At 37.6% G+C, this 27,057-nt stretch overlaps 1 protein-coding gene and 1 long non-coding RNA gene across 2 annotated transcripts in view; one reads left to right on the top strand and one right to left on the bottom strand.

Annotated features, from left to right (window-relative positions):
* Positions 1–27,057, top strand: part of MET (MET proto-oncogene, receptor tyrosine kinase) — a 118,721-nt gene that overhangs the window by 76,528 nt on the left and 15,136 nt on the right. Inside the window, exons 7-18 of the mRNA XM_033194292.1 lie at positions 2,150–2,310; positions 4,226–4,328; positions 4,427–4,563; positions 5,251–5,412; positions 6,169–6,268; positions 9,831–10,049; positions 17,431–17,577; positions 19,275–19,431; positions 19,626–19,766; positions 22,747–22,977; positions 25,287–25,367; positions 26,670–26,851. Of these exons, the coding sequence (XP_033050183.1) occupies positions 2,150–2,310; positions 4,226–4,328; positions 4,427–4,563; positions 5,251–5,412; positions 6,169–6,268; positions 9,831–10,049; positions 17,431–17,577; positions 19,275–19,431; positions 19,626–19,766; positions 22,747–22,977; positions 25,287–25,367; positions 26,670–26,851 (1,821 nt within the window). The remainder of the gene's footprint in view (positions 1–2,149; positions 2,311–4,225; positions 4,329–4,426; positions 4,564–5,250; positions 5,413–6,168; positions 6,269–9,830; positions 10,050–17,430; positions 17,578–19,274; positions 19,432–19,625; positions 19,767–22,746; positions 22,978–25,286; positions 25,368–26,669; positions 26,852–27,057) is intronic.
* Positions 19,328–27,057, bottom strand: part of LOC117073441 — a 68,329-nt gene continuing 60,599 nt past the window's right edge. Inside the window, exons 3-4 of the long non-coding RNA XR_004433235.1 lie at positions 20,942–21,033; positions 19,328–19,406 (exon numbers count right to left, since the gene is read on the bottom strand). This is a non-coding gene — a long non-coding RNA (uncharacterized LOC117073441). The remainder of the gene's footprint in view (positions 19,407–20,941; positions 21,034–27,057) is intronic.

The following is a 27,057-nucleotide window of genomic DNA, read 5'->3' as shown; positions in this document are numbered from 1 at the left end:
TTGCAATTATTTACTTAGGAAGGATGGAAATGTTTGCAAGTCTGAATTTGGCTAAAAGCCCTTCTTAATTGTAAAAGAATCACTTTTAGATGTTCACAAATGGAGCTTTAGCAAATACCTTTACTGGTTCTTGAGTTGCCTCTATCTTAGTTTTCCCACCATTGTACTTTACAGCACAATTTACAATATGTCCCCACCCCCAAAAGAGCATTTCCTTTCTCAATTGTCACAAAGCTGCTGAGAAGAAGCTTATTTTTAACTTGGAAATGTGTTTTGTTTTAATAGTTTTAGGCTGAGAGCAATTATCTTACACACTTCATAGGTGCCTAATGCTGTCTTAAATCATGACTGACCAAGTTTTAGCAATAAATCCATTGATAGCACACCAAAAATGAGTCTGCAATAATAAAATGAGCCTGTTATTTACTTAACATCAACCATCGGGGGAAAAATTTAATCCTAAAAATGAGATGTAAAACAATGCCAATGAAGATAATTAGGAAAAATTCTTATAATACTGATTATGGGCCCTCTCTGGTTCTGTTTTTATCTATTTCTAAAAGAAACAACATATGTATTAAATATTATATAATTTTTAAAAGGCTGAGTGTGTCAACTAACCAGCCTGGTATACATCAAATAGTGACCATATTTAAAGAACAAGGAAAAATCTTCAGTCATTAATAAATGTGAACTAATAGGTGTAAAGAAGTAGATTCACGTATTCTTTTGTTGGTGCCTGGCGCGTAGGAGGTGCTTTATTAATAAATAATGAATGAAACCTGGGCAGCATCACAAGACCCCGTCTCTACAGGAAATTGAAAAATTAGCTGGGTGAGGTGGCACACACCTGTATTCCTGTCTACCAGAGAGGCTGAGGCAGGAGGACTGCTTGAGACCAGGAGTTTGAGGCTGCAGTGAGCTAGGACTATGCCACTGCACTGCACACTGGGCAAGCGTGAGACCCCCATCTCTAAAAATAAATAAGTAAAGAATGAATGAATGAATGAATGAATGGCAGATATGTACTAAAAAACCATCCATGTGTTTCATACTATGCTAGCTGCTGAATGCAACTGGGCAAACACTGGATACCAAATGAAGTATTTTTACTATGCAACTTTTGTCTCTGGCTGGGGAATATCATAGCCACAAGAATGTAGTGCACACAACCAGCGCACAGAGCAAGGCATATAATGTCTGGACTTTGGCTTATAGGGCACATGAAGGAGTTTGATCAGAGCTCAGTCCAAAGGCTGATGAAGAGTTACAATCAGAGTTATGAGCAAGTAAAAGTCTGGGCCCAATGTGTTTCTACTCCTGTGCAAAAGAGCACTAGAAGATGAATTCACTTCAGAATGGCCCAAAAAGGGCCAGGTCCAATGGCTCATGCTTGTAATCCTAGCACTTTGGGAGGCCAAGGCAGGAGGATCACTTGAGCCCAGCAGTTTGAGACCAGCCTGGGCAACATAGTGAGACCCTGTCTCTAGAAAAAAAAAATTAGCCAAGCATAGTGGCCCACACCTGTGATCCCAGCTACTCAGGAGGCTAATGTGGGAGGATTGCTTGAGTTCGGGAGGTTGAGGCTGCAGTGAGCCATGATCACACCACTGCACTCCAGCTTCAACAACAGAGCCAGACTCTATCTCAAAAAAAAAGAAAAAAAGAAACAACGGAAAGAAAAGGAAGGAAGGAAGGAAGGAAGGAAGGAAGGGAGGGAGGGAAAGAGAGAGAGAAGAAGGAAAGCAAGCAAGCAAGAGAGAAGGAAGGAAGGAAGGAAGGAAGGAAGGAAGGAAGGAAGGAAGGAAGGAGAGAAAAGAGAAGAAAAGAAAAGAGAAAAGAAGACAAAACAGAGGGACTCAAAAAGGCTCTTTATTCCTACCAAGCTGCATCTGCTCTTTGCCCCATCTCTGGATCTCCTGAAAACAACTTGCTTCATTAGCATGTCATGTAGTTTTAATGTTTGTTCCAGATGCTCTGAAATTTGTGACCCTTTTTCCTTTAGTGAAAATTAAATTTTTACTAAATTGTGGGAAAATGAAAGAATTTCAGACTATTTAAGGATATACATTTTGTTTGTTCGTTTTCCACATATATGAAAAATTGTAATATATTGGATTTTTTTTTAAGTTCTATGTTGTCCTTGTAGGTTTTCCCAACTAGTGCACCCCTTGAAGGAGGGACAAGGCTGACCATATGTGGCTGGGACTTTGGATTTCGGAGGAATAATAAATTTGATTTAAAGAAAACTAGAGTTCTCCTTGGAAATGAGAGCTGCACCTTGACTTTAAGTGAGAGCACGATGAATACGTAAGGATCTCAAAACGCTTTGCTGGGGTGTGCTTGGAAAATAGGTTTTGTTTTTGAATGAATGTTTATTTTAAAATTGCTCAAAAACTCATCTATTAAACTAAAAAGGGTCTTGGCCTGTCACATGCCTTGTGGGTCTGTTCTGTTTTGTTCTTGCAATCCCATTTACTCATTGGATTTGAAGAGAGAGAAAGGTGACAAGGCCTAGGTGAAGACAAGAGGCCAGAATTAGGAGTTTCTCAACCATTTATGTGACAAGTCTTCAAGTGTTGTCTGAGTAGATTTGCGAGAGTGGCACTAGTTAGGATCACTCCATCCTTGGAGTCTTCAAATGTTGAGTCTCCAAAGGCTTTTTCTACAGAAATCAGTAAACAGCTCAGCATGGATCCTCTCTTTTAAATTCACTTTCTAAACCTCAGAAATGTAGTGAGGCAGCTGAATCACATGTTTGAGACTTTTTTAGAGGAGTTAAAATTTATATTCAGCTTATATTTACTGGCACTGCAATATATGAGCTGTATCTCACTGAACCATCCCCACGGGCCTGGGAGGGAGCAGTATGATTCCTATAATACAAAGGAGGTACCTGAAGTTCAGAGAGGTGAAGTGTGGCTTCGCAGAGGTAATCCAGAGAGTAAGAGCTGAATAAGCCTTCAGACTCAGGTCTGATCAGCTTCTGATGCAAGACCCGTGCTTGTTCTACTGTATTCTACATGTACCCTTCTACAAGCTTTGAATTCCATAATCATCAGAGAATCCAGAAATTATTCATTATCACATAATAACAACACGCAAACATTTAAAGTTTTATGGTTGAACCCATTCTATCAGATGGTTATTTTATATCTAATTGAATTCATTTCAGGGTTACACAAAGGTCCGAATATATCCATTTTACTGAGACCAAAACACTAATGAAGGTAATATTTGTTAGCTGAATGGCAAAACAAATTTTTTCTAGAAATCTCCCTTGTAAAATCTCCAAAACTCTTAATCGTTGCATTATAAATCAGGACCTGTAAAAGTAAAACAGAATTCATTCTCTTCTTTAAAAAGTTATTTAATAAATCAAATTGTATTTAAATTTTTTCGGAACAATATGATTATTCATTCAGAAATAATTCTATGGAATGCCATCACAATTTCATTATCATTTAAGTAATTTAAATTAGCATGTACAAGCATAACCACAGAAATGTACCTGTTGGCATACTTTAATGAAGAGATTGGCCTATTCGTAGTTAGCCCATTGTTTCCTATGCTACTGAGATACTACCTATCTGAAGTAGACCAAACATTATCCCCAAATATTAATGTTATCCAAACTTAGATTACTATGCACTATTCAGTTGGTGAGGTCTGCATGGATAAGGTCTAATATTTCCTGTTTGTATAAGTACTATAGTACAGTTAATGTAAAGTTTAGTATAGGCAGGGTGCAGTGGCTCGTGCCTCTGATCCCAGCACTTTGGCAGGCCAAGGCAGGAGGATCACCTGAGCCCAGGAATTCAAGACCAGCCTGGGCAACATAGTGAGACTCCATCTCTACCAAAAAAAGGAACTTTTTTTTAGTTAACCAGATGCGATGGCATGCACCTCTAGTTCCAACTCCTGAGTCCAGAGGATCCCTTGAGCCCAGGAGTTCAAGGCTGCAGTGAGCTATGACCATGCCACTGCCCTCCAGCCTGTGTGACAGAGCAAGATCCTGTCTCTTTTTAAATAAAAATAAAAATAAAGTTTATCATAGTATAGAAATGGAATTGTACAATTTTTGGCCTTAATGCTTATCTTGAAACTCTGCTTGCTATTCAAAGCAGTCAGCTCACTATTTAGAGTTAATGTCACTTCCTATAAAACAACCTAACCAGAAAATGCCTTGGATTTGTCATGTATTAAACTTTGGGTTTTTTTCCAGATTGAAATGCACAGTTGGTCCTGCCATGAATAAACATTTCAATATGTCCATAATTATTTCAAATGGCCACGGGACAACACAATACAGTACATTCTCCTATGTGGTAAGGAAGATTCTATCCTATCATGTTTGATTTTTACTTATCTATTTAGAATTATAAGCTGAACAAGTTACTTTGTTTTGTTTTTATCTCCCCTCCAGGATCCTATAATAACAAGTATTTCGCCAAAATATGGCCCTATGGCTGGTGGCACTTTACTTACTTTAACTGGAAATTACCTAAACAGTGGGAATTCTAGACACATTTCAATTGGTGGAAAAACATGTACTTTAAAAAGGTGTTGTAAATTTATTTTTTGTTGCATCTATTAATTTGAATTAATATCTGTACCTTAAAAATTAAGCAGATTGGTTTTGTGTGTGTGTGGAGAAAAAAAAATCAAGATGTTTATTTGTTTACTCCCCTACTGACAAAACTTCCTCCTTCCAAAATTCATCTATTCCTTTTGCTGATTTTTCTTCCTTTCTCTTGTTTTTCTTAGCAATCCTACTTTCCAGTTTTGTCTTCCCATCCACCCTCTTTATTGTTATAGCTTAGGATCTTAGCTTTACTATGAGCCGTGAGAGTCTGGTCATTGACAATAATTTAAAATAAACATTTTCATCAAGATTTGTCATTAGGCTAAGTCACTCTGGGGAGGGAAGAAATGGGGAAGACTGGGTTTGGAAGGCAGTTATGTTTCTGCTTCTTAGAGTTGGAAGAGCTCAGTTTAATCAAGTACCAAAAGTACTTTAAAGGTTTTTTTTTTTAATCCCAAATGTTTTCCAGTCAAGGATAGCTTCTCTACACCAAACTTTAAGTTTGGGATCCAGTCAGATTAAACAGCCTACACTAGAAAAGGCTTCCACTCAGGAAATTCCCACTTAGAAGCCATTGAGTTATATCCTTTTGATTCATGGATATAATTCTAAAATATGTGTATCTCTAATAGCTAAGATTCATTTTCTTAACTTTTTTTGTTCAGTGTGTCAAACAGTATTCTTGAATGTTATACCCCAGCCCAAACCATTTCAACTGAGTTTGCTGTTAAATTGAAAATTGACTTAGCCAACCGAGAGACAAGCATCTTCAGTTACCGGGAAGACCCCATTGTCTATGAAATTCATCCAACCAAATCTTTTATTAGGTAAGTAGAAACTTCCGATGGGTATAAGAAAATAATGAATACTAGGATGATTTTGCTGTAGGATAGTCAAGAGGAGCTGCAGTTTTACCTCTGGCTTTGATGCTGTTGTGTTTCTTTTGAAGGCTGTCTTTCCAATTCAGGAGAGAAAACTACTTTCGGGTTCTGAGTACAATTTGACTCATCAATGCTAGTTCATGTCAAGAAGTATTTTATCCTGTTCTGTTACATTTAAACAGATTATAGCACAATAGTTTACTGTGGCATTATAGTATACATGCACTTACATTATGTACATATCAATTCTATACTAACCTTAGTGCCAAGAAATGGAATCACCGTTTTTCTTCCATCCTCTAGAGCATTTTTTTGTCCTTTTCTTTATGCCAGACTCTCTTTGAATTGGTATCTCATTGGACCTAGTTCAATCTGCCTTGTTTCCATTAACTCTGTCAGTCTAGCAACAATAATTAAGTTTGGTTTTCTTTGTATTTTTTTCAGAGAAGTGAAATATTTATTTTGTGTAATTCGGTGAATAAAATACAAATGCATTTCTTAAGCTTATGAAATATGAATTTTAAAAAATATTTTCAAGTTAAATAAGTTGTTTCCAAGGAATAGTTACCCTTGAACTTCCATTTGATGTTGACTGTGCCTCTGACTTGTAATCAATACAGGTGATTAAATTGAATCCCTCTCTTACAGTACTTGGTGGAAAGAACCTCTCAATATTGTCAATTTTCTATTTTACTTTGCCAGTGGTGGGAGCACAATAACAGGTGTTGGGAAAAACCTGCATTCAGTTAGTGTCCCGAGGATGGTCATAAATGTGCATGAAGCAGGAAGGAACTTTACAGTGGTAAGTCTTTTGAGCAATGGTTCTACTCAGAGCTCTGCATCTCTGCCTCTAACCACGTGGCTTTCATGGTACCTGGGACATTTCAGTTTCGCCTTTAAGGTTTGCTAGTTAATTTCCTTGCAATGTAGCCAAATAGTAGTTTTTATTTAACAACTGAAATTATCTAGAGTCTTGGGCTAACCATGTGGAAAAAATACATACACATACACACATGCATATATAATGTTTAGACAAGAATGAAGATTACCAATTTGAGACAGCGTTTTTTTTTTTTTATGTTTGTTGGTTGGTTGGTTTTGAGGGGTTTTTTTGAGACAGTATCTCACCCTGTCAACCAGGCTGGAGTGCAATGGCATGATCTCGGCTCACTGTAACTTCCCTCTCCCAGGTTCAAGTGATTCTCCACCTCAGCCTCCCAAGTAGCTAGGACTACAAGCACGAGCCATCATTCCTGGCTAATTTTTGTATTTTTTGGTAGAGACGAGGTTTCACCATGTTGGCCAGGCTGGTCTCGAACTCCTGACCTCAAATGATCTGCCCACCTTGGCCTCCCAAAGTGCTGGGATTACAGGCGTGAGCCACTGCGCCTGGCCTGAGGCAGTGTTTTTACAGACAGTCAGTACAAATGGAAATCACAGCATTTCCCTAGTCCCTTTTTAATGCATCATAGAACATGGACCCTTTTGCTCTAATAAAATCCTTGGAAAAAGTTGCTGATGTTGCAGCAGTATTCTTGCCTTCCTAAGCAGCAGACATATGCTTTCTTACAGCCTCCTGTTCTTCTTACCATCCTTCTTGTCCCTTTGTTAGCATGTTATCAAGTAACAAGAAAAGAGCATTCAAATATTTATGTTATGTCCTAAAGTGTGAATGTTATTTGCTGTTTCTCCACCTATCCTTATTTTATATAGGTCACATTAAAGTGGTAGTTTTAGTTTAGACCTTAGAAAGGTTGGCGTTATTTCCAAAGATTCCATACATTTTGTTGATGTTTTTCTTTAGTATAAAATACCATAATCTAGTTGGACTTGTGCACTCAACTCTGAATGAAAGTTCTGAGTGCTCTTGCTCAAGCAAGGTCTTGATTGGTCAGGTGATAGATTGAATTACAGCACTTCCTTTTAGATTCCCCATCCAATATTTCTTGAAGACTAAAGCCACAATGTTCTTTAATTACAAAAACCAATTTGGGGCTAAAAATGTCAAGCCAAATCACCAAATAATAAGGTCATTTCAAATAAGATTTTTCTTGGCCTTCTCAATCAGCCACATTGCATCACCTCTAAAGACTATTATTAGATTTTTATCATATTCCTGAGAAATTGTGCTCTAGGGAGTCACCACATGAAGCAAAGGATTTTGAAACCAATCCCAACACATGGCCACAAACAAAGTTAGAGCACCGCTGCTATTAATTTAAAGGACATCAGTTCTCCACAACTAAGCATAACAATTTTTCATTAACCAAATAAGAATAACAGTAACCCTCTTTCGTGTTGGTATGAGACCTTTTAAAGTAGAAATCTGAGAAATTATTAGTTTATCGAATTAATGCTGAGCGTACATTATTAAGATAATAACTGAATTTCCTTTCTTCTCCCTCACTAGCATTAAGGTGACACGCAGAATGCCTTTTAGCTTCAGTCATTCATTTGTAATCAAATATTTATTAAAAACTTTTTAGGTGTCACACATAAGAGTTGCATATCCCAAGGATGATTCAAACAATGGTAGACAATAAACATCTTACTTGTTTATTTTTCTGGAAATACAAACTTCTGTTGTTTTAGCCACAAACATGTTAGTACAGTAGAAGTATGCATTAGAATCGGACAAGAGTGAAAAATGCAGTGGATCTATTTTACTCTTTGCTATTTATTTTTCTGTCGTTTGTGAAAACTACTTTATAAAGAGATATGTATTCCTTCCATGTTCCCTGCCACTTATAGAATTTAAAGCTGACCATGATGAATTGAACCCATTTATTATTTAACAAGTAAAAACTCTTGGTCAGGTCTGATTTAGATATATAGGTCCAGCCACAATAACTTTAAGTCCAATAAACTGTAATCCTTTCAAAACAAAAGCAATCATCTTCATAACAAAATGTGTATTAATTTGTTAACGTGTGCATTATGCCCCAGAAGCCTGCAGTTTAGTGTGTAGTTCTCAGATTTCTTGTTATGTAAACAATTATTGTGATGACAGTAAAATTGTTCATGTCCATTAGGAATAAATAGCTTTTAGCATTATAATATTAATTTTATATAAAACTCAATAATATAATTTTATCAATATTATGTCTCTATAAGTTTTATCTGCTGCTGATAAACATTTTTAATGTAAGATCTTTTTTTAATTATTTTTTAAAGAGAATAGCAAATAACAAATTCTGTTTGTCCTTTTTATGTATATCCTGAGTCCTTTTTGTATTGTGAGCAAAAGTAATTGTTTTATCCCCAACTATACTTGTCAAAGGAAAGGAAATCTAAGGGATGTTGTTGCTTGTTTGTCTTTTCCTCGGGGGAAAAACGCAACTGTTAACCTTAGATGTACCACTATGTGTTGCTGGTTTAGTCTAAGTACAATCAAGAGGAAGCTACATTTTCCAAAATTCCATAAATCAGAATTCCAAAGAGGAAGATTTGAAATGAGACATGAAAGGGCATGAAATAATAATAGCAGAGGCTTTGTAAAATAGAGAGCATAGGAAAAGGTTTCAATATAAAATATGTCATGGACAAAAAGATAGCATGGGAGCGAAGACATTGAATTTTGGAGTTAATGGCCTAGGATTTATATTCGCTATTCTGCCACTCCAAGCTGTATGACCTGGTCTAATGACATAAGTTTGCAAAGCTCAGTTTCTTAATTTGTAAACTGTGCATAATCATAATACCCACTGATACAATTATCATGAGAATTAAATGAGACCAACCTTGTAAAGCATTTGCACAGAACCTATCATTCAATAATTAATAGCTTAAAACACACTAATAAGATTACCTAACTACATAGTTAATTATCATGTTCACCATATGGTGCTTGGCACTTTACAAAGCACTTTACCGTGTGGTATCCTACGTGGTAAATAGCATTTTCATCTTAATTCCTAAATGAGGAAACTGAGTTATTTAGTGTGGGCCCTGCCTCTGTTCCTGTAGCTTGGGTTAAAGCTAGGAGAGGAGCCAAAGCGTTCTAACCCCACAAAGCCCAGCTTCCAGTCTGCCTGTCTGCCTCACACAACAAGGGGCAGTTCCTCCAGGTGACTGTCCTGTCTTCTTAAGGAAAATAAAATGATGGGATGAGGGCCAGCTTCAGATACAGCAGCATGGTTTATGCTGGGCAGGTGGAGGTCTGTGTCTCTTTGAAGGTTGGGTTGTTTGGATAATTTTGCATGTATCGTGTTTCCAGAAATGTATAGTCTAACATTAAGAAGTTAAATACAGATTTTTTTTGAAAACTCTATATTTTCAATTGATTGGAGTGGTGAATTATAAAGTTGCTCTGAATGTTGCCAAGCTGTATTCTGTTTACAGTGGATAATTGTGTCTTTCTCTAGGCATGTCAGCATCGCTCTAATTCAGAGATAATCTGCTGTACCACTCCTTCCCTGCAACAGCTGAATCTGCAACTCCCCCTGAAAACCAAAGCCTTTTTCATGTTAGATGGGATCCTTTCCAAATACTTTGATCTCATTTATGTACATAATCCTGTGTTTAAGCCTTTTGAAAAGCCAGTGATGATCTCAATGGGCAATGAAAATGTACTGGAAATTAAGGTAAGAAATGCTTTAAACACTGTCTTAAATCATCAGCTCAAACTTAATTGACTTCATAGCTATGGGAATACAATTGTTGTACTTGGCCTTTGTATCTTATACAACACCAGCAAATATATAAGCTCTGAAAAACAAATCTTTTTGGCATAAAACTAAAAGATAAGAATAACCGTGGACTGCATTTTAATGAACCATTTAAAAACCCTTTCTTGTGTATGTATTAAAACGTAGCAAATGTGGGGCACAAATCCATTAAAGAGGATCCCTGTGATGCATTATCTTGCTGATGTTATACGTTTCCCCGGACATTTTACCTAAATGTGCTCATTATAAGATAAAACATAAGAGCTGTGAAAGTAAATGCATCAATTGTATCTCTATACTTCCTTGTAATATTTGGAATTTTGTATCTGGGTGTGGTCATCTTTAAGCTAATTTATAAATGGAACTAGATATCTGCCACCTTAGGAACATACTAGCTTCTAAATATAATTTAATAGAGAATAACAGGTCATCTTTTCTAAAGCAAGCCTGTTGCAAACAAAGAACACTAAGACCCAGAAAGGTTAAGTGATTGACAAGTGACAAAAGAGTGGCAGAATAATACAGACTAGAGTGCAGCTTTTTTATGTCCCTTCAGTTATTTCTACTTCAAATAATAACACAGGCAAAATGCTCAAGACTTGAATTATTCATAGCTGCAGTCACTAGAAACAGCAAAATATTTATCTTTCAACATGTTGTTAAAACATTTAGAATTTTTTTTTTCCTGAAAGATGATCTGAATGCAAATATGAACAAACATAAAGCAATAGGATAGTCTTTATTTGGGAGCAATATAGGCTTTCATGGGTCATCTCCATCTAAGTAATAATATATTTCCATCAAAATTTTTCTGACTTTTTCAACAAAAATTTAACTACAGCCCAACTTATGCATATGTTCACGCTCATACAAGTTTACTAACCTCATTATTGTGTTTTGTACGATAATTAAGCAAGCCCAGCATGAAATTGAATGGAGGCCTGCTTCAATGAACAGTGTGTTTACCACAGCAAAGTCCTTTCAACTGCTTCTTTAATTAGTTTTAGAAAGGGAGAAATAAGCTTTTATCACTTCTTTTTTTTTTCAACAAAACTAATCTAGTGTGACCTTTTGCTTTCAACAATTACTGTTTTTGCCATTTGAAAGATTCCATTTGGTTTTTCTTGATGATAACAAAGGTTTATGTGCAAATAGTTTTACACCCAGAGAAACTCTATTTTTCTGTTTCTGTATCTGTGATGAAGGGATTAGAGATAAATGGTTCTTTATCTACCCTTCCAAGCACAGTCTTTATGGAAGAGAAAACTTCTTTTTCCATAAATTAAATACCCATTATTCAACATCCTACAAAATTGTTGGACCAAGAAAAACATAATTTGGCATCATCCTCGGCCTGTCAATGGTATTCCCAACATGGCGAAAGGGTCTTCTAGAGACAGGCACAAAACACTTTATTTTCTTGCCTATATATAGAATAACTCTTTCTCTATCAAGTGTATAGCACCTACCACGTGAAAGAATAGTAATCGAGTGGGAGCAGCGGCAGTTCAGGGAGATTATTTTAGTATCATGATTCAACATTTTTTCTTTTTTTTTTTTTTTTTTTTTTTTGGAGACGGAGTCTCGCTCTGTCGCCCAGGCTGGAGTGCAGTGGCCGGATCTCAGCTCACTACAAGCTCCGTCTCCTGGGTTTACGCCATTCTCCTGCCTCAGCCTCCGGAGTAGCTGGGACTACAGGCGCCTGCCACCTCGCCCGGCTAGTTTTTTTTTGTTGTATTTTTTAGTAGAGACGGGGTTTCACCGTGTTAGCCAGGATGGTCTCGATCTCCTGACCTCGTGATCCGCCCGTCTCGGCCTCCCAAAGTGCTGGGATTACAGGCTTGAGCCACCACGCCCGGCCAATTCAACATTTTTTCATACTTCACTTTACTTATGTATGAGAGGAAAGCAAAGGCATAAGAAAATATTTGTTGTGTCAGCAATCTAACTCTTTATCAACACGTTAAGTTGATCACATTAAAACTTCTACCTCTCGGCCAGGCACGGTGGCTCATGCCTATAATCCCAGCATTTTGGGAGGCCAAAGCGGGTGGATCACTTGAGGCCAGGAGTTCGAGACCAGCCTGGCCAACATGGCGAAACCCCATCTCCACTAAAAATACAAAAATTGGCTGGGCCGGGCGCGGTGGCTCAAGCCTGTAATCCCACCACTTTGGGAGGCCGAGACGGGCGGATCACGAGGTCAGGAGATGGAGACCATCCTGGCTAACACGGTGAAACCCTGTCTCTACTAAAAACTACAAAAAAAACTAGCCGGGCGAGGTGGCGGTGCCTATAGTCCCAGCTACCCGGGAGGCTGAGGCAGGAGAATGGCGTGAACCCGGGAGGCGGAGCTTGCAGTGAGCTGAGATCCGGCCACAGCACTCCAGCCTGGGTGACAGAGCGAGACTCCGTCTCAAAAAAAAAAAAAAATTGGCTGGGCATGGTGGTGGGTGCCTGTAATCCCAGCTACTCAGGAGGCTGAGGGAGGAAGATGACCTGAGTCCTGAAGGCAGAGGTTGCAGTAAGCTGAGATGACACCACTGCACTCCAGCCTGGGAGAAAGAGCTAGACCCCATCTCAAAAAAAAAGAAAAGAAAAGAATAAAGAAAACGTGTACTTCATCAATGAAAGTGCTCTGGAGAGAATCATGCGTTTAGAATGAGATATGTTCTTTATTGCCAGGAAGAGTTCATGCTTCTCATGCAGCCATGCGAGCAAGAGTTCCTAGGCTGAAAAGAGATTGTGATCGTTTCCTGCCCCAGTTGTGAGAGTTCCTCAATTCGTAGTAAGGCCAGTGACTACACCATGGGCAAAAGGGTGAGCCAAGTTTGGATGAGAGAACACAATAGGGGTCAAGCATAAGTCACCCCTCAGAATGAATCCCAAGCCCCATGGATGGAGAAGGTAGTTCATGGCCAAGGCTTCAAGTCCCCCAAAACCAGTTGTAGACAGTGGTCATCAAAAGTAGGCACCTCTTTGTGGGTATCCATGACTCCCCAAGAACCTCTATCAACAACAGCTCATGTTTGTATGGAATTTTACAGTTGACACTGTACTTTGGCATGTTTTATTTCATTTTGAGTCTCATGTGGACCCATGCGGTTGGGAGGTCAGTGATGATGACCCCCATTTGTAGATAGGTAAAGGTTTAGGAAGATTAGCTGATTAGTCTTGGGTCACCCAGGGAGCAAACAGCAGAACTGGGGCCCACACTCAGGCTTCTTGGTTCCAAATTTAGTCTTCTATCACTGCATGCACTAAATTACAGTGTTTCTTATATTAACTCTCATTTAATGTGTACTAAAATACCATCATAGAGACGCTTTTCTATCATGTGCTATTTATATATCTATGCAATTATTTAAGGGGAGTAGCTCTTAACTTTTTATAAATATCTAAAAATTGATTCTGTTTAAAGAAACTCTGTATTTCTCCCTAAGTATCTTATTTCTGACTTTTTATGCATGAGCATATCTTATGAAAAGTAGAGAAGTATTCTGTTTCATGCTGGAACAAGGACTGCCTGACATTGCCTTGGGGGGTTATCTTATTCTGCAGCATATAGGAATATATGGAAATAAAGATGCTTCAAAAGTTCAATCTGGAGAAGTCAGGTCAAACAAGAGGAAGGAGCTCAGGAAGATGAGCCAGGGCAGGGAGCAGGGACTTGGTCTATGACACTGTCATCACAAGAACAAATGCTGAGAGCTCAGGTGAAGGGGAAGCATCAGTGTGTGGACATTGGAAGGATCAAGAAGGAAGCATGGTTCTGAATCATCCCAATCCACCTGCTGCCCAGAGCCAGCCAGAGGTTGTCCTTCTCCCTTTGAATAATTTATCTGCAACTCTCCCCCTCAATCTCAGTAAAAACCACCATGAACTCAGTTCTGAGTTCAGACAGAATAAAAGTGGAGGATTCTTTTCTCAGAGGTTATTTGGCCCAGTGTCAAGACCTAGTCTTATTAATGGTGCTCATAGCTTACTCCCAAACTAGTATTTCTTTGTGCTGCCCAGGTTAATGGGTATTCTAATATATACATATATATATACACACACACATATATATACACACACACATACACACACACACATTATATATATATATTTAAAATATATATAAATATATATATTTTTTCCAAGGTAGTTTCATAGTACCTAATAGTAAAGATAGTAAAAAATCTATTCCTGTGGTTTCGTAGTTCCTAGTAGTAAAGGTCCCCAACTAGCCAGCAAAGCCACCAGTTTAATTTTGGTTTGCCCAGCTTTTCCCAAATGGCCAGGGAAGTTTTCCCCAAAATGCCTATTAACATGTGGTGGAACTCAGTCCTGAAGTTGTCTGTGAGGGTTCATTGCTTGGTTCCTAAGTTGAGGGACTTGTGTCCCCCATGTGAAGTGTAAATCTCACCCCCTCACCACCACCTCACTAATTTCCTACTGCTGATCTCCCTGGACTTTGGACCCTCGCCTAGCTGGGTCCTGCTACCAAACTGTACTGACTTGCCCAGACCCAGCCTGGATCTTGCCCAGGCCACCTGGATGTATGAAAACTTGAAGGACGCTTCCTCTCATAATGTTATTTTTCAGATCCTACCCACTTCCGCTCCCATCTGCTCTGTTCTGTAGCCATCTCAGACATGAGTCTCCAGGCCTGAATCCTGGATAGAAACATGTCACACCAGGCCAGAGTTGGCGAGGAAAGAGACTTGGTACATCCTGATATAGCACATTGGGTGTAATTAGTTTTTATTTTTGAAGTGGGTCCATTTTGACATTGCAGTGAGAGGAAGAAATCCTTACTCATCTTTATATTCTCAGTGACTAGAACTGTGTCTAACACACAGTAGATGGTAAGTAGATTTTGTGTCAAACGGAATTTGATTTGCTTCATGATCTAGCCCCTTTCTGGATAATAGTTTTCCATATGTAAAGCAGATAATAGTTCTTCATATGTAAAGCAATAATACCTACTTCAGGGGGAGTATATTTTCAGGATAGTATGAGATGGTTATAACTAAATTGCTCTCGTCTGTTGGAGATTAAAGATCAGAAAGCTCTCTCTTTTGTTGCTTTATTTTTAAACCCACATATTATGATTTTAGTGACTGAAATCACTCTGAAGCAGTTGAATGACTTTTATTTAATAATAGTTAATATTCAACAATAAATATTAATGTAATTAATAGTAAAAGTTCTAAATAGAAGTTTTTTAACATCTCAATAAATCTATGTTTATTTTCTTTTATTTTAAATGACAAAAATTGGCCCATACCTTTTAAATTTTTTTCCTTATTTGGGCCCCATTGTTATATAGAAGTGAGCTACAAGTATCACTTTTGTAATATCTGGGATTTTACACCTCTAAAACAATTATATATATAACTGACAGTAGTTGCTTATACAAGTCACTACTTACCCTGTATCCTTTGGTATCTACATATAACATAAGATGTAGATATGTGATATGTGATGTGGATGTGTTATCTGTTTTTGTTTTAGAGAAGCCTTTATGCAACAACCAAGGAGATCCTAAGCCTGAAACAATAAGCATTGGAAACGCAAATGTTGTACCTTCATCCCTTCTCCCAACCTTAGTTATTATCTAAGCAAGCAAGACACATTTTAGACATTTTCTCATAAATCAAACCCTACAGCTCTTTAATCTCTTTTCTTTGTCATTCCCTGAATTCCCTACATTATGTGGATAAGGGCTTTATCCCCTTTCAGACCTAACCAACAAGTTGTCATTTGAAGCCCTAAAGTCATCTCTTAGATTGATGTGCTTCTGTGTGTGTCCGCCTGTGTGGCTGACCTGATTCAATGGACTACACATACTGCTTTTAGAAGTACCATAAGGATAGGGTTTGTCTATTTCCATTTTATCTGAAACTCCAACATCAGGTTATAAAGAAGTATTTTATTCCCACTTCTTTTCCTAGAGTAATAACTGCCTGACCAATCAATCTATTGAGATCCATATGAGACCATGTATGTGAATGGAGTTTGCCAAGTATTAAAGATTATATAAAACAAAGTAGCAGCATTGTAGCTATTATGGGCTGGTCTTTATCCATAAGAAAAATAGTAATATGTTTTGATATATGTCACCTCAAAATAATAGCTTGCTCAATAAATAACTGTACTCATTAGGTCTTGATATGAGAAATTATACCTAGGTTTGCACTTCTTTTGCAAGGCTAATTATTGGTTTCTCAAACAAAACATTGATGTTTTTAAAATGCCTGATAGCAACTTCAGTTAACATATTAAATATGTCACATTAACTAACTTTAGAAAAAATTTTTGGCCGGGCGCGGTGGCTCAAGCCTGTAATCCTAGCACTTTGGGAGGCCGAGACGGGCGGATCACGAGGTCAGGAGATCGAGACCATCCTGACTAACACGGTGAAACCCCGTCTCTACTAAAAACTACAAAAAACTAGCCGGGCGAGGTGGCGGCGCCTGTAGTCCCAGCTACTCGGGAGGCTGAGGCAGGAGAATGGCGTGAACCCGGGAGGCGGAGCTTGCAGTGAGCTGAGATCCGGCCACAGCACTCCAGCCTGGGTAACAGCGCGAGACTCCGTCTCAAAAAAAAAAAAAAAAAAGAAAAAATTTTTGTGGAACTACATAATCGTTCAAAGTAATAGAATTGTGCTCTCAAATTATAATGGTCATACAGCATCTCACATAAATTTCTTTAAAAATGAATTCATTTATGCATAGGACTCAAGTATGCAAGAAGGATGAAAGTAAACTACCCAACTCAAACAAAGAACGTATTAATATTAGCATAACATAATACAGTGTTAACACATTAACAACGATTTAACATCAGATTTCTGGAGATGAGACCCAGGCATCAGTATTTTTTAAAGTTCTCACTGTGATTCCAAAAGCAAAGTCAAGGCTGAGAATCTCTGCATTAGGCAGTGTTAGGTAGTGCAACAACAGAATCTCTAAATGGCGTCTTTTTTGCCAAACATTGATACCCCCGAAGACAATAGTGAGGTGATGATAGGTAAGACATCATTCTGAGTTTAAGGATGTGAAGCAAGAACCTCTTTCCTTTTGTCTAAGGTCCAATTTGATGCAAAAGTTATATAATTCCTAACCAGTACGTGCCCTGAAATTGTCTCGCTCCCCTTTAGCCATCCCAATTGCCATGAAAATCAGTATCATAGAATCATGTGCCTTGGCAAACAACATGGCCTGTGTTTGCAGTGTATTTATATTCTTTTGCCATTGTTAGCATTCCTGCAGAACTGTGAAGTGTTAACAACCTTTTTTTTTTCTACCAGGGAAATGATATTGACCCTGAAGCAGTTAAAGGTGAAGTGTTAAAAGTTGGAAATAAGAGCTGTGAGAATATACACTTACATTCTGAAGCCGTTTTATGCACGGTCCCCAATGACCTGCTGAAACTGAACAGCGAGCTAAATATAGAGGTGGGATTCCTGCATTCCTCTCATGATGTAAATAAGGAAACCAGTGTAATTATGTCATTCTCAGGCTTAATATAAATCATTAAAGCTCATTTATGTGTGGGTTTTGGCTCATCAACTCAGCCTCCATTCCTGTTGTTATTTTAGAAATAGTGACTTTTTTTGTCACATTGTCTCCTTCCCCAAGCTTGGGAGGTAGATCTCAAAAGTTCTTTCAACCCACACTGCTTCTCCATCATGCCACACTCTTCCCAAAATTTGCTGTAATTCTCAGAAGAAATAAGGATGTCTCTAAGAGTGTCCTTCTACTGCCTCCCACCACCCCAGGAGGCCAGAGCCAGTGTTCCACTGCCAGTCACAGTGCTCACTAATGCATAGAGTCCCATAAATAAAGGAAAGTGCATGCATCAAACAAAGTAAAATAAGGATTAAACTACTTTACAGTAACTTTTTTCATGTAGACAACTGAATCAAACAACCTAGAACCAAAGCAAGTGATCTTTTCTTATTCTTTAACAAATTTATTGTGATGTAATTCACATACCATGCAATTCACCCATTGAAAGGGTACAGTTCAATGGGTTTTGGTATATTATATTGTCAATTTATTTGAATTGTGGTAAAATATATGTAACGTAGTGTTTGCTATTTTAACCATTTTTAAATGTACAATTCAGTTGCATTAATTTCATTCACAGTGTTGTATAACCATCAGCATTACCTAATTCCAGAACTTTTTCATCACCCCAAACAGATTACTCTATAACCAATAAGCAGCAACTCCACACACCTTTCTCTCCTCCCGCTCCTGATAACTTCTAATCTACTCTCTAGATCTAGAATTTGCCTATTCTAGATATTTCATGTGAGTGGAATCATACAATATTTGTCTTTTTGTGTGTGGCCTGTTTTACTTAACATAATGTTTTCAAGGTTCATCCACGTTGTAGCATATGTGGGTACTTCATTCCTTTTTGTGGATGAATAATATTCCATTGTATGTATCCCACATTTATCCAAGAGTAAGTGATTTTTAAAGGGTTCCTGAAGTCTTCTGAAAAGTTATGAAATGGAAAAACACACAAAAATTAGAAAATCAAAGGCTGAATCATGAGATCAGAGTTGGAATTTCAGAAGGACCATAAATCCTAAAAATCATAAAATGTTAGAGCCAGAAGGGACTTCAAAGATTTCTGCTGTGTATCAAAACTGAAGTAAAAGTATTTTGAGACTTTATTGTTCCATCATAACGGTGCAATTGTTTACCTCTTATGGGAAGTCTTCTCTGCCCTCCACCCCACCATCCAGGACAGAATTAATGTCCCATTGTCTCTGTTGATTACTATTTAGTCACACTTCTATGGTACATACCACACTGTACTGTAATCATTTATTTATATGTCTGTCTCCCCTTCTACACTTCAGTTCCTGTTTTTTGTAGATCTTTTTATCCCTAATACCTAGTTAAAAATACAAACAGCTAAGTACCATATAAGTACTTCAGGGATCAGTGTCCCCTAATTATTTGAACAAATTGAGCAAAATTGAGGAATCTCTTACTATCCTGAAAGCAGTTATGCCATTTGTAGAATGGCAATAACCAGGTGGTATTCGGGGCCCAAAGAGGTTTTGCTACAACCTGTGTAGGATAAATATCTATCATGGCTAAATGCTGACTTTTCTTTATTTGTCATTTTTAGTGGAAGCAAGCAATTTCTTCAACCGTCCTTGGAAAAGTAATAGTTCAACCAGATCAGAATTTCACAGGATTGATTGCTGGTGTTGTCTCAATATCAATAGCACTCTTACTACTACTTGGGCTTTTCCTGTGGCTGAAAAAGAGAAAGCAAATTAAAGGTGCATTTTTGTTACGGTTCGTTTTTAGAAGTTACCTTAAGAACACAGTCATTACAGTTTAAGATTGTCATACATTCTTGTGTGCTGTCTTATACATAGTCCATAAAACCCATGAGTTCTGGGCACTGGGTCAAAGTCTCCTGGGACCCACGATAGCCGTCTTTAACGAGCTCTTTCTTTCTCTCTGTTTTAAGATCTGGGCAGTGAATTAGTTCGCTATGATGCAAGAGTACACACTCCTCATTTGGATAGGCTTGTAAGTGCCCGAAGTGTAAGCCCAACTACAGAAATGGTTTCAAATGAATCTGTAGACTACCGAGCTACTTTTCCAGAAGGTATATTTCAGTTTCTTGTTCTGAGAAATACCTATACATATACCTCAGTGGGTTGTGACTTTGTTGTTTATTTTTGGTTTTGCATTTATATTTTTATAAAAACCTTAAGGAAGTATTTACCTCTGACAAATAAGTATTTGACACAGCATTAAATGGCTCTTATTTTTAAATGAACCTATGTTCATTTAAAAATGTATATTACATTTATATTACATCATTAAAATCATATTTTAATCATATTTTAACATAAAATCATATTATGATTTTACATTATGATTTTAGAGTCCATAAGCTCTCATTTCACAAAAAGGTTAATTTTGAAATCATTTGAGCAAAAGTAATTTGTTTATGATCTAAGTGCAATGGTAAGAAATTGTGAAGCTCTCTTTTACAATCCAGGAAGAGTTAAGTTACAAAATATAGTTATTTAAATGTAAGCTGGAACTGCTGCATTTTTTACCTGTTGAAGCCCAAACATTGAAACTATACTGTTAGTAATTCTTTGAAGTGTTCTCAATGAACTGTTAGCACACAGCCTTTTTCCCACAGTATTCTAGGACTTGAATGTATTTTGAGACTTAGCCAAGGAAAACCTTCGATTACACTATGAAAAAAAGGAGGGGTCAATATCATCAGCTTTGTAAAACACTATGCCTAGTAATGTTCAGGTTAACCAGAGCTTTTCACGCTGTTTTATTTAAATCTCCTGGTAAAAGCAAAATGTCTGTATTGTATCAGCTCCATTATCTTTAGAAGTTACAGGATGTGAGTCAAGTACAAGCATTTCCTTGGTTGAATATTTACCATTGGACAAATAAAATGAGTCATAGATTATTGAGGACACTGGAAAAGTTAGAAGTTGCTCATCCAAACAAGTTCAAGAGCAATGAAGCACTTAACATTTTAACATTTTCAACACTTACCACCTCTTGTGTTTTGAAGTTTATGTTACTTCTATGGAGATACACATAGTAAACATTGTCTTTGCCCTGATTCCATTCACCTTTAAAAATCCATTCCTTTATCCATGTGGAAAAATCAAACCTAGTTTATTGTTTTGAAATTTAGATCTATTTAGTATTTTATACCCACATTTAGTATTTTATATGCACATTTCATAGTTCTAATCTGAGATCATTAAAATTTACAAATTTTCTTTGAAAAAAAAAACTTACCTAATCTTCTTTGAACCTCCTTACTCAACAAAGCTCTGTCATCATTGCTAAGAAGGTTGAGTTTCACACTCTTTTCTCCACTGAGCCTGCTCCTTGGAGACATGAAAAGAAAACAGGTAAAAGAGGGTCATCTAGAGAGAATGAGAAAATAGGTGCACAGCCAAAACCTAATGAAGAGGCAACTGCAGATCTTTCCTCTCTACATCCGGTGGCGACAGCATTCTCATCAGTCTTTTTCATGGATACCTAGAGTTCTATGTGGTGTGACACCAGGGTTGCACAATGATGGTTTCAATTGGTTTCTGCACCTGTTTGAATTTAGCTGAAGAGTCACGTTTTCATGCCAAAGGACTTTTATCCGTGTCTCACCAAGGATTTCCCTCAATGTCTGCACCTTTAAGCATTTAGAGCTCTGATCTCCAGATGCAAAGTCTTGGGAAGTGAGGATGAAAGAACTGAGTTTAGAGAGGTTGATTGGCATTTTCAGTCCCCTGGGGAAGGTTTGGAGACCCTGACTCCTTGGAATTAAAGGAGCAAGTACTCGGCTAGGCTCCTTCCTTCCTCACCCACCCAACATTTCAGGTACTTCCCTGATCTTCCACATCCCTCTTTAAAGGTTGCACCTGTCTTGTTTCTGGCTAGTGTCTACTATAACTGATGCCCAAATCATTGATGCCCAAGGCTTTTCTGGAACCACTTTTGGCCAAGTTCATTTATTATTGATCAAACTGTCCACTGTAGAAAATACTAAAAATGCTTAAGTGGGATTAGGAATAGTCAAGGTACTAACAGCACTCTTTTTGTGCCCTTCTCTCAGATTCTGATTCTCCTGCTTATTTGCAAACAAACGATATATTTTGGTGCCAATAGGGAACCCCCACATAACCCTCTTCCTGTGTTACATACTCATACATTTCAATACTATTCCTAGTTTATCTTCCTGCCAGTTGCTGTGGCTATGATGCCTCCTCCTTGATATATGTGAATTCCCAGTGGAAAGAGAAAGGGAAAGTGGAAAGGATGACTTCTTGGCCCTATTTGGCATTAAGAAATTGACTATCAGCACAATTTCTTCCCCTGAAATGAAAAACATTACTCCTTGCAAAAGGGAACTTTGCCTGAGGTTCTTACAGAGCTTTGGTTGTAAAGATCAACTTATAAAGAATGTTTACCCCTTTCGTAATGCCCTTAACTAAACAATAAAGATGGTCCACTAACCGAGACCTAACATGCCTTCTCTAAACAACAGTAACACTAAATCCAGTGCCATCACTGCACAGTGGAGAATTTACTACTAATGTGAAAAGGTTTCAGTTCTGGGAATATAACCAGTATTTATTTCCAATCATATGTGTATTTTTCCCTTGGCCAGGAATCCATAGGTTTTGCACAATAGTAATTAATTCCATTAATAAATAGTAGTCTCTCAAAAAGGTGTCTTTTTCATTTTCTTACATTTGAGCTGGATTTTTGTGAGATCAGGCAATTGCTCAACTACCTTTGTTGCTTCCATTCTTAAGGACATAGTATATTCAAAAATAAACTGTAAGTATGGCTTTTTCCTATTGATAAAAAGAGAAATGTCTAAGGAAATGAGGGTAAAAAGCTTTCAAAGTTAATACTTAGTCTATTTAAATGAAAATCTGTAAACATTTTATGAAATGCTTGTATATATAACTCAGTATCTTTCCCCAAGTTATTATCATCTTTATCAAACTAATTCCACTATAAAAGCTCTTCCTGTTTCAATCCCCATTAAATGAGGTTTTACTGTTGTTCTTTAATAATTTTCCTTCATCTTACAGATCAGTTTCCTAACTCATCTCAGAACGGTTCATGCCGACAAGTGCAGTATCCTCTAACAGACATGTCCCCCATCCTGACTAGTGGAGACTCTGATATATCCAGTCCATTACTGCAAAACACTGTCCACATTGACCTCAGCGCTCTAAATCCAGAGCTGGTCCAGGCAGTGCAGCATGTAGTGATTGGGCCCAGTAGCCTGATTGTGCATTTCAATGAAGTCATAGGAAGAGGTAAGTATTTCCACTCAGCTTTTTGTTAAATACGATTTTCCAGTAAGCATTTTATCTTTGGCCTTTGCAGATTAGGAACTTAGACAATGGTGAAAGCAACTGACAGAGCAGTGATAACAAGTGTACTTGATTTCTGTTCTGTAGAAATGCAGCCCTGTAAATCATATCTGTGGGGATTTGCCCCTGTGCATGGAAGCAATTGCATAATCCCCCAAACATATTAGAACTAAATCACAGTTCATCCTCATCCTGTGCGTACTAGCAACTATAGTTTCTTCGAAGGTGCCATTTACTTTCTTCTAAAATTCAGGGCCAGGTGCAGTGGCTCACACCTGTAATCCCAGCACTTTGGGAGGCCGAGGCAGGCAGATCACCTGAGGTCAGGAGTTCAAAACCATCCTGGCCAACATGGCGAAACCCCGTCTCTACTAAAAAAGACAAAAATTGGCCAGCCATGGTGGTGGATGCCTTTAAGCCCAACTACTAGGGAGGCTGAGGCAAGGAGAATTGCTTGAACCTGGGAGGCAGAAGTTGCAGTGAGCCAAGATTGTGCCACAGCACTCCAGCCCGGGCGACGGAGCGAGACTCTGTCTCAAAAAAATAAAGAAATATAACTAACTAAATAAATAAATATCACTCCTTTGATTTGGAATATTTTTATTCAATCTCTCTCCAGTCTTTCTTTACCCTGAGAACAGTGACAAACTCTACGAAGCCTGGTTTATAGCAGTTTGTACACTGCTGGACGGCATCAGAAGACAGAGAATTTATAGCATTCCCCTGATCTAAAGCAACATATATCATCTCTACAATGCACTCCAATTTCTTTATACAAAGATAAATGAATATTTGTAATAAGCTAACCAGAGCAGCAATAACAGCTAGCATAAACAGTATTTGTGGAAATATTTAACAGGAAAAGAAACCAATCAAAAACCAGGAAATGAACTTCACTCTTCGTGTTTTTTTTTTTTTTCTAAAAAGCTTTTACCCTTAATACTAAATGGCCTCTGATCCCTTTTATTCTATATGTGCTGCAAGAGGTTGTACAGGCATCTGCCAGTGTGATACAAGAGAAGCTGACGGCGTGATTTGTCTTATATGAACACAAGGCCTTCTCACTTCCCTGTGGTAGCATCCACACATTCTTCTGTCAAACACCCCAGGGCGTAATCCTTCCCGTGCTCCTTCTTCCCCAAGAGTGGCTTCACTGTTAACAAACATCTTTCCATTTCTCTTCAGAGCAATATATAGTTCTGTCATAGGCCTGTAAATCTCAGTAATCGCATCAATTTTAGAATGTGTGGACCCACTAATTGTGTTCTAATTCTACACATTGGAAAACTAGAATTTTTTATCATGAAAGGTACTAAAATGGCAATTTTTTTGAAGTTATAATCACTAACAGCTCTATAAATATTAGCTACTATGTATTTAAATGTTTTTCTCCAGGAGAATAGGAGCACTCAAAAGCATAGGTTTTATTTTATTCTTCTTTGCATTACTAGAGGGTAGCCTAATGCCTGACACTCACATACGAGGCACTCATGGTGTCTTGGCCAGCTGGATGAATTAATTAGTGAATGACTTACACAGCTATCAGACACTTGGCACCTCTGGGGAAAATTACTGCCACTGGATAAAAGGCTACCATTGGGAAAATTATGTGGTCAAAGCCAGAGAGAACTGGATGAAGTGAGTCAGGGTGAATTGGCTTCATTTGGGCAACTGCCTGTCAGTTTCTGCCAACCTGGATTACGTATTAACCAGTGACTAATGGGGAAATCCTTATTCTATAATACTAATCTTATTTTTAATGGTAATGTTTTTATTTCATTTCAGTTTATTAGAATATAGGGAACTTATTTTATGTGTTCTTTTAGTTCTTATTTATGTGTTTATTTTAGTTCTTCATGTGGGTTAACTTTATTTTCATATTTTAAAATACTATGTCATCCTTAAAAATACATTTATTTGATGAGGCAGATGTTACTCACCTTTTCAGTGGTTCCACTGTGGTTGAGTATTTTATTAGATCAGCCTTTAATATGAGTCATATCACCTACAACTTATTCATGAATTAAATCATCACATTGCTTATATCCTTGGGTGAAAGGTGTCGCATCTACATATATATTTACAAACACACCTACACACCTACAGTGGTATTGTTAAAAGTATTTTTTAAACATACTCTTTTGCTGTATAGAAAGAAGAAGGAATAAAACGAAGCTCATAAAAGGCTTGATACATAATGATTTCATAATTAGATGTGATGCAGTACTAACCAAGTTCTTTCTTTTGCACAGGGCATTTTGGTTGTGTATATCATGGGACTTTGTTGGACAATGATGGCAAGAAAATTCACTGTGCTGTGAAATCCTTGAACAGTAAGTGGCATTTTATTTAACCATGGAGTATACTTTTGTGGTTTGCAATCTAATAAATAGCTTATAATAAAATGTTGATTTACACTTTCCCCTTATGGAAAAATCAGCTACCACTGAAATTATAGGCCTAATCCTGAAAATTTGTTTTGTTCTAGACTTTCATTGAACTATTTCCTCTGAAATGATCCCTCAGAGCCCTCATTAATAAGGGGATAAGGGAAATGAGGTTCTTGGATGAACTGAGTATCATTTAACTATAACTATGTTTGGCTTATAATATTTGTTTTGCAAGTGACATTTATGGAAACTATTGGAAGCATGTTGGCACATGCAGTAGTAATGACTCATTTTACCCAGAGGCGTTACTATAATTATTTTTTAACCACAACTTCCATTAAAAAGATAAAAAATGAAATAAGACAAACAGGAGAAAACGACGCTGGCCAAAAATTGAAAAATCATAAGTATGGTAATACCTCATTTATCCACATTTTTGGAGAATGAGGCATTCCACATACATGAACTTTCTAAATAAATGAAACTTAGCCCTTTTTAGTGCTGGAACATTACTTAAAATTTTAGCTGTTATTGAGAAAATCTTTTTAAGATGAAATGCATGCTCTGTTTAAGGGAATGCTTCCAAATACAAACTAAGTCTTTATTGGTGACCCCAAACCATAATTACAGCCATAAATTACTATATTACACAAACAGTGTACTCCACATACATAGTGTCCCTGGCTCTGCCTGTGTTGACAGATCTCACATGCTTGCGTTTTCTACTCCCATTTCTCATTTTCTGCTTGCAAATTGCAGCAGCCTGAAAAATGGTAACCAGCTCTACTACAAACTTTATATGGGACTTAATGAGCTTTAAGTGCACAAATGAAAGGTTTTCCTGCAAGATACTTTACTGCCACAACTATTTCAGTCTTTTAAAAATACAAATCGACATGCTAAATAGTGTTCTACATGGTTAATTTTGTTGGAAGTCTGACCATGAGGGAAATAAAGGTACAGTCTTTATGAAACCTAAGTACAAACTTTGCACTAAGTTTATAGGAGACAATCTGGTGGCTGACTGGACTCTATCTTGCAAAAGTGGGTGTAGGTGACTGGAAGGCATAGTGCAGAGTGGCATCATTCACTCAGATGTGTTGTAAAAAGAACACTCTGCAGTCAAACCCTCAGGACAAGATGCTAACTGTATGGCTTTCCATTTCATTGCTCTTCCTGTCTAAATTTGACGAAGTATTCACTGTTCCATAATGAAGTTAATGTCTCCACCACTGGATTTCTTAGGAATCACTGACATAGGAGAAGTTTCCCAATTTCTGACCGAGGGAATCATCATGAAAGATTTTAGTCATCCCAATGTCCTCTCGCTCCTGGGAATCTGCCTGCGAAGTGAAGGGTCTCCACTGGTGGTCCTACCATACATGAAACATGGAGATCTTCGAAATTTCATTCGAAATGAGACTCATGTAAGTTGACTGCCAAGCTTACTGACTGGCAAACTAGCTGTAAGCCAGCCATCCGTTCAAAATAGGCCTGCCTGCTCTGAGTCTTTAAACAGCTAGTAGCCAAAGATGCGCATTTAAAATGTTAGCATCATTCAAATGTACCTCAAAGTCTTCTATCCTGGTGGGAAATAGTGACACCAGAAGGGTTTCCTGGACCGTTGATTCTC

This window comes from Trachypithecus francoisi, unplaced genomic scaffold, assembly GCF_009764315.1.
Source record: "Trachypithecus francoisi isolate TF-2019V2 unplaced genomic scaffold, Tfra_2.0 Lachesis_group4, whole genome shotgun sequence".
Taxonomy (NCBI): Eukaryota; Metazoa; Chordata; class Mammalia; order Primates; family Cercopithecidae; genus Trachypithecus; species Trachypithecus francoisi.
The sequence above is the reverse complement of the archived record's forward strand: the minus strand, read 5'-3'. Positions and strand labels throughout refer to the sequence as shown.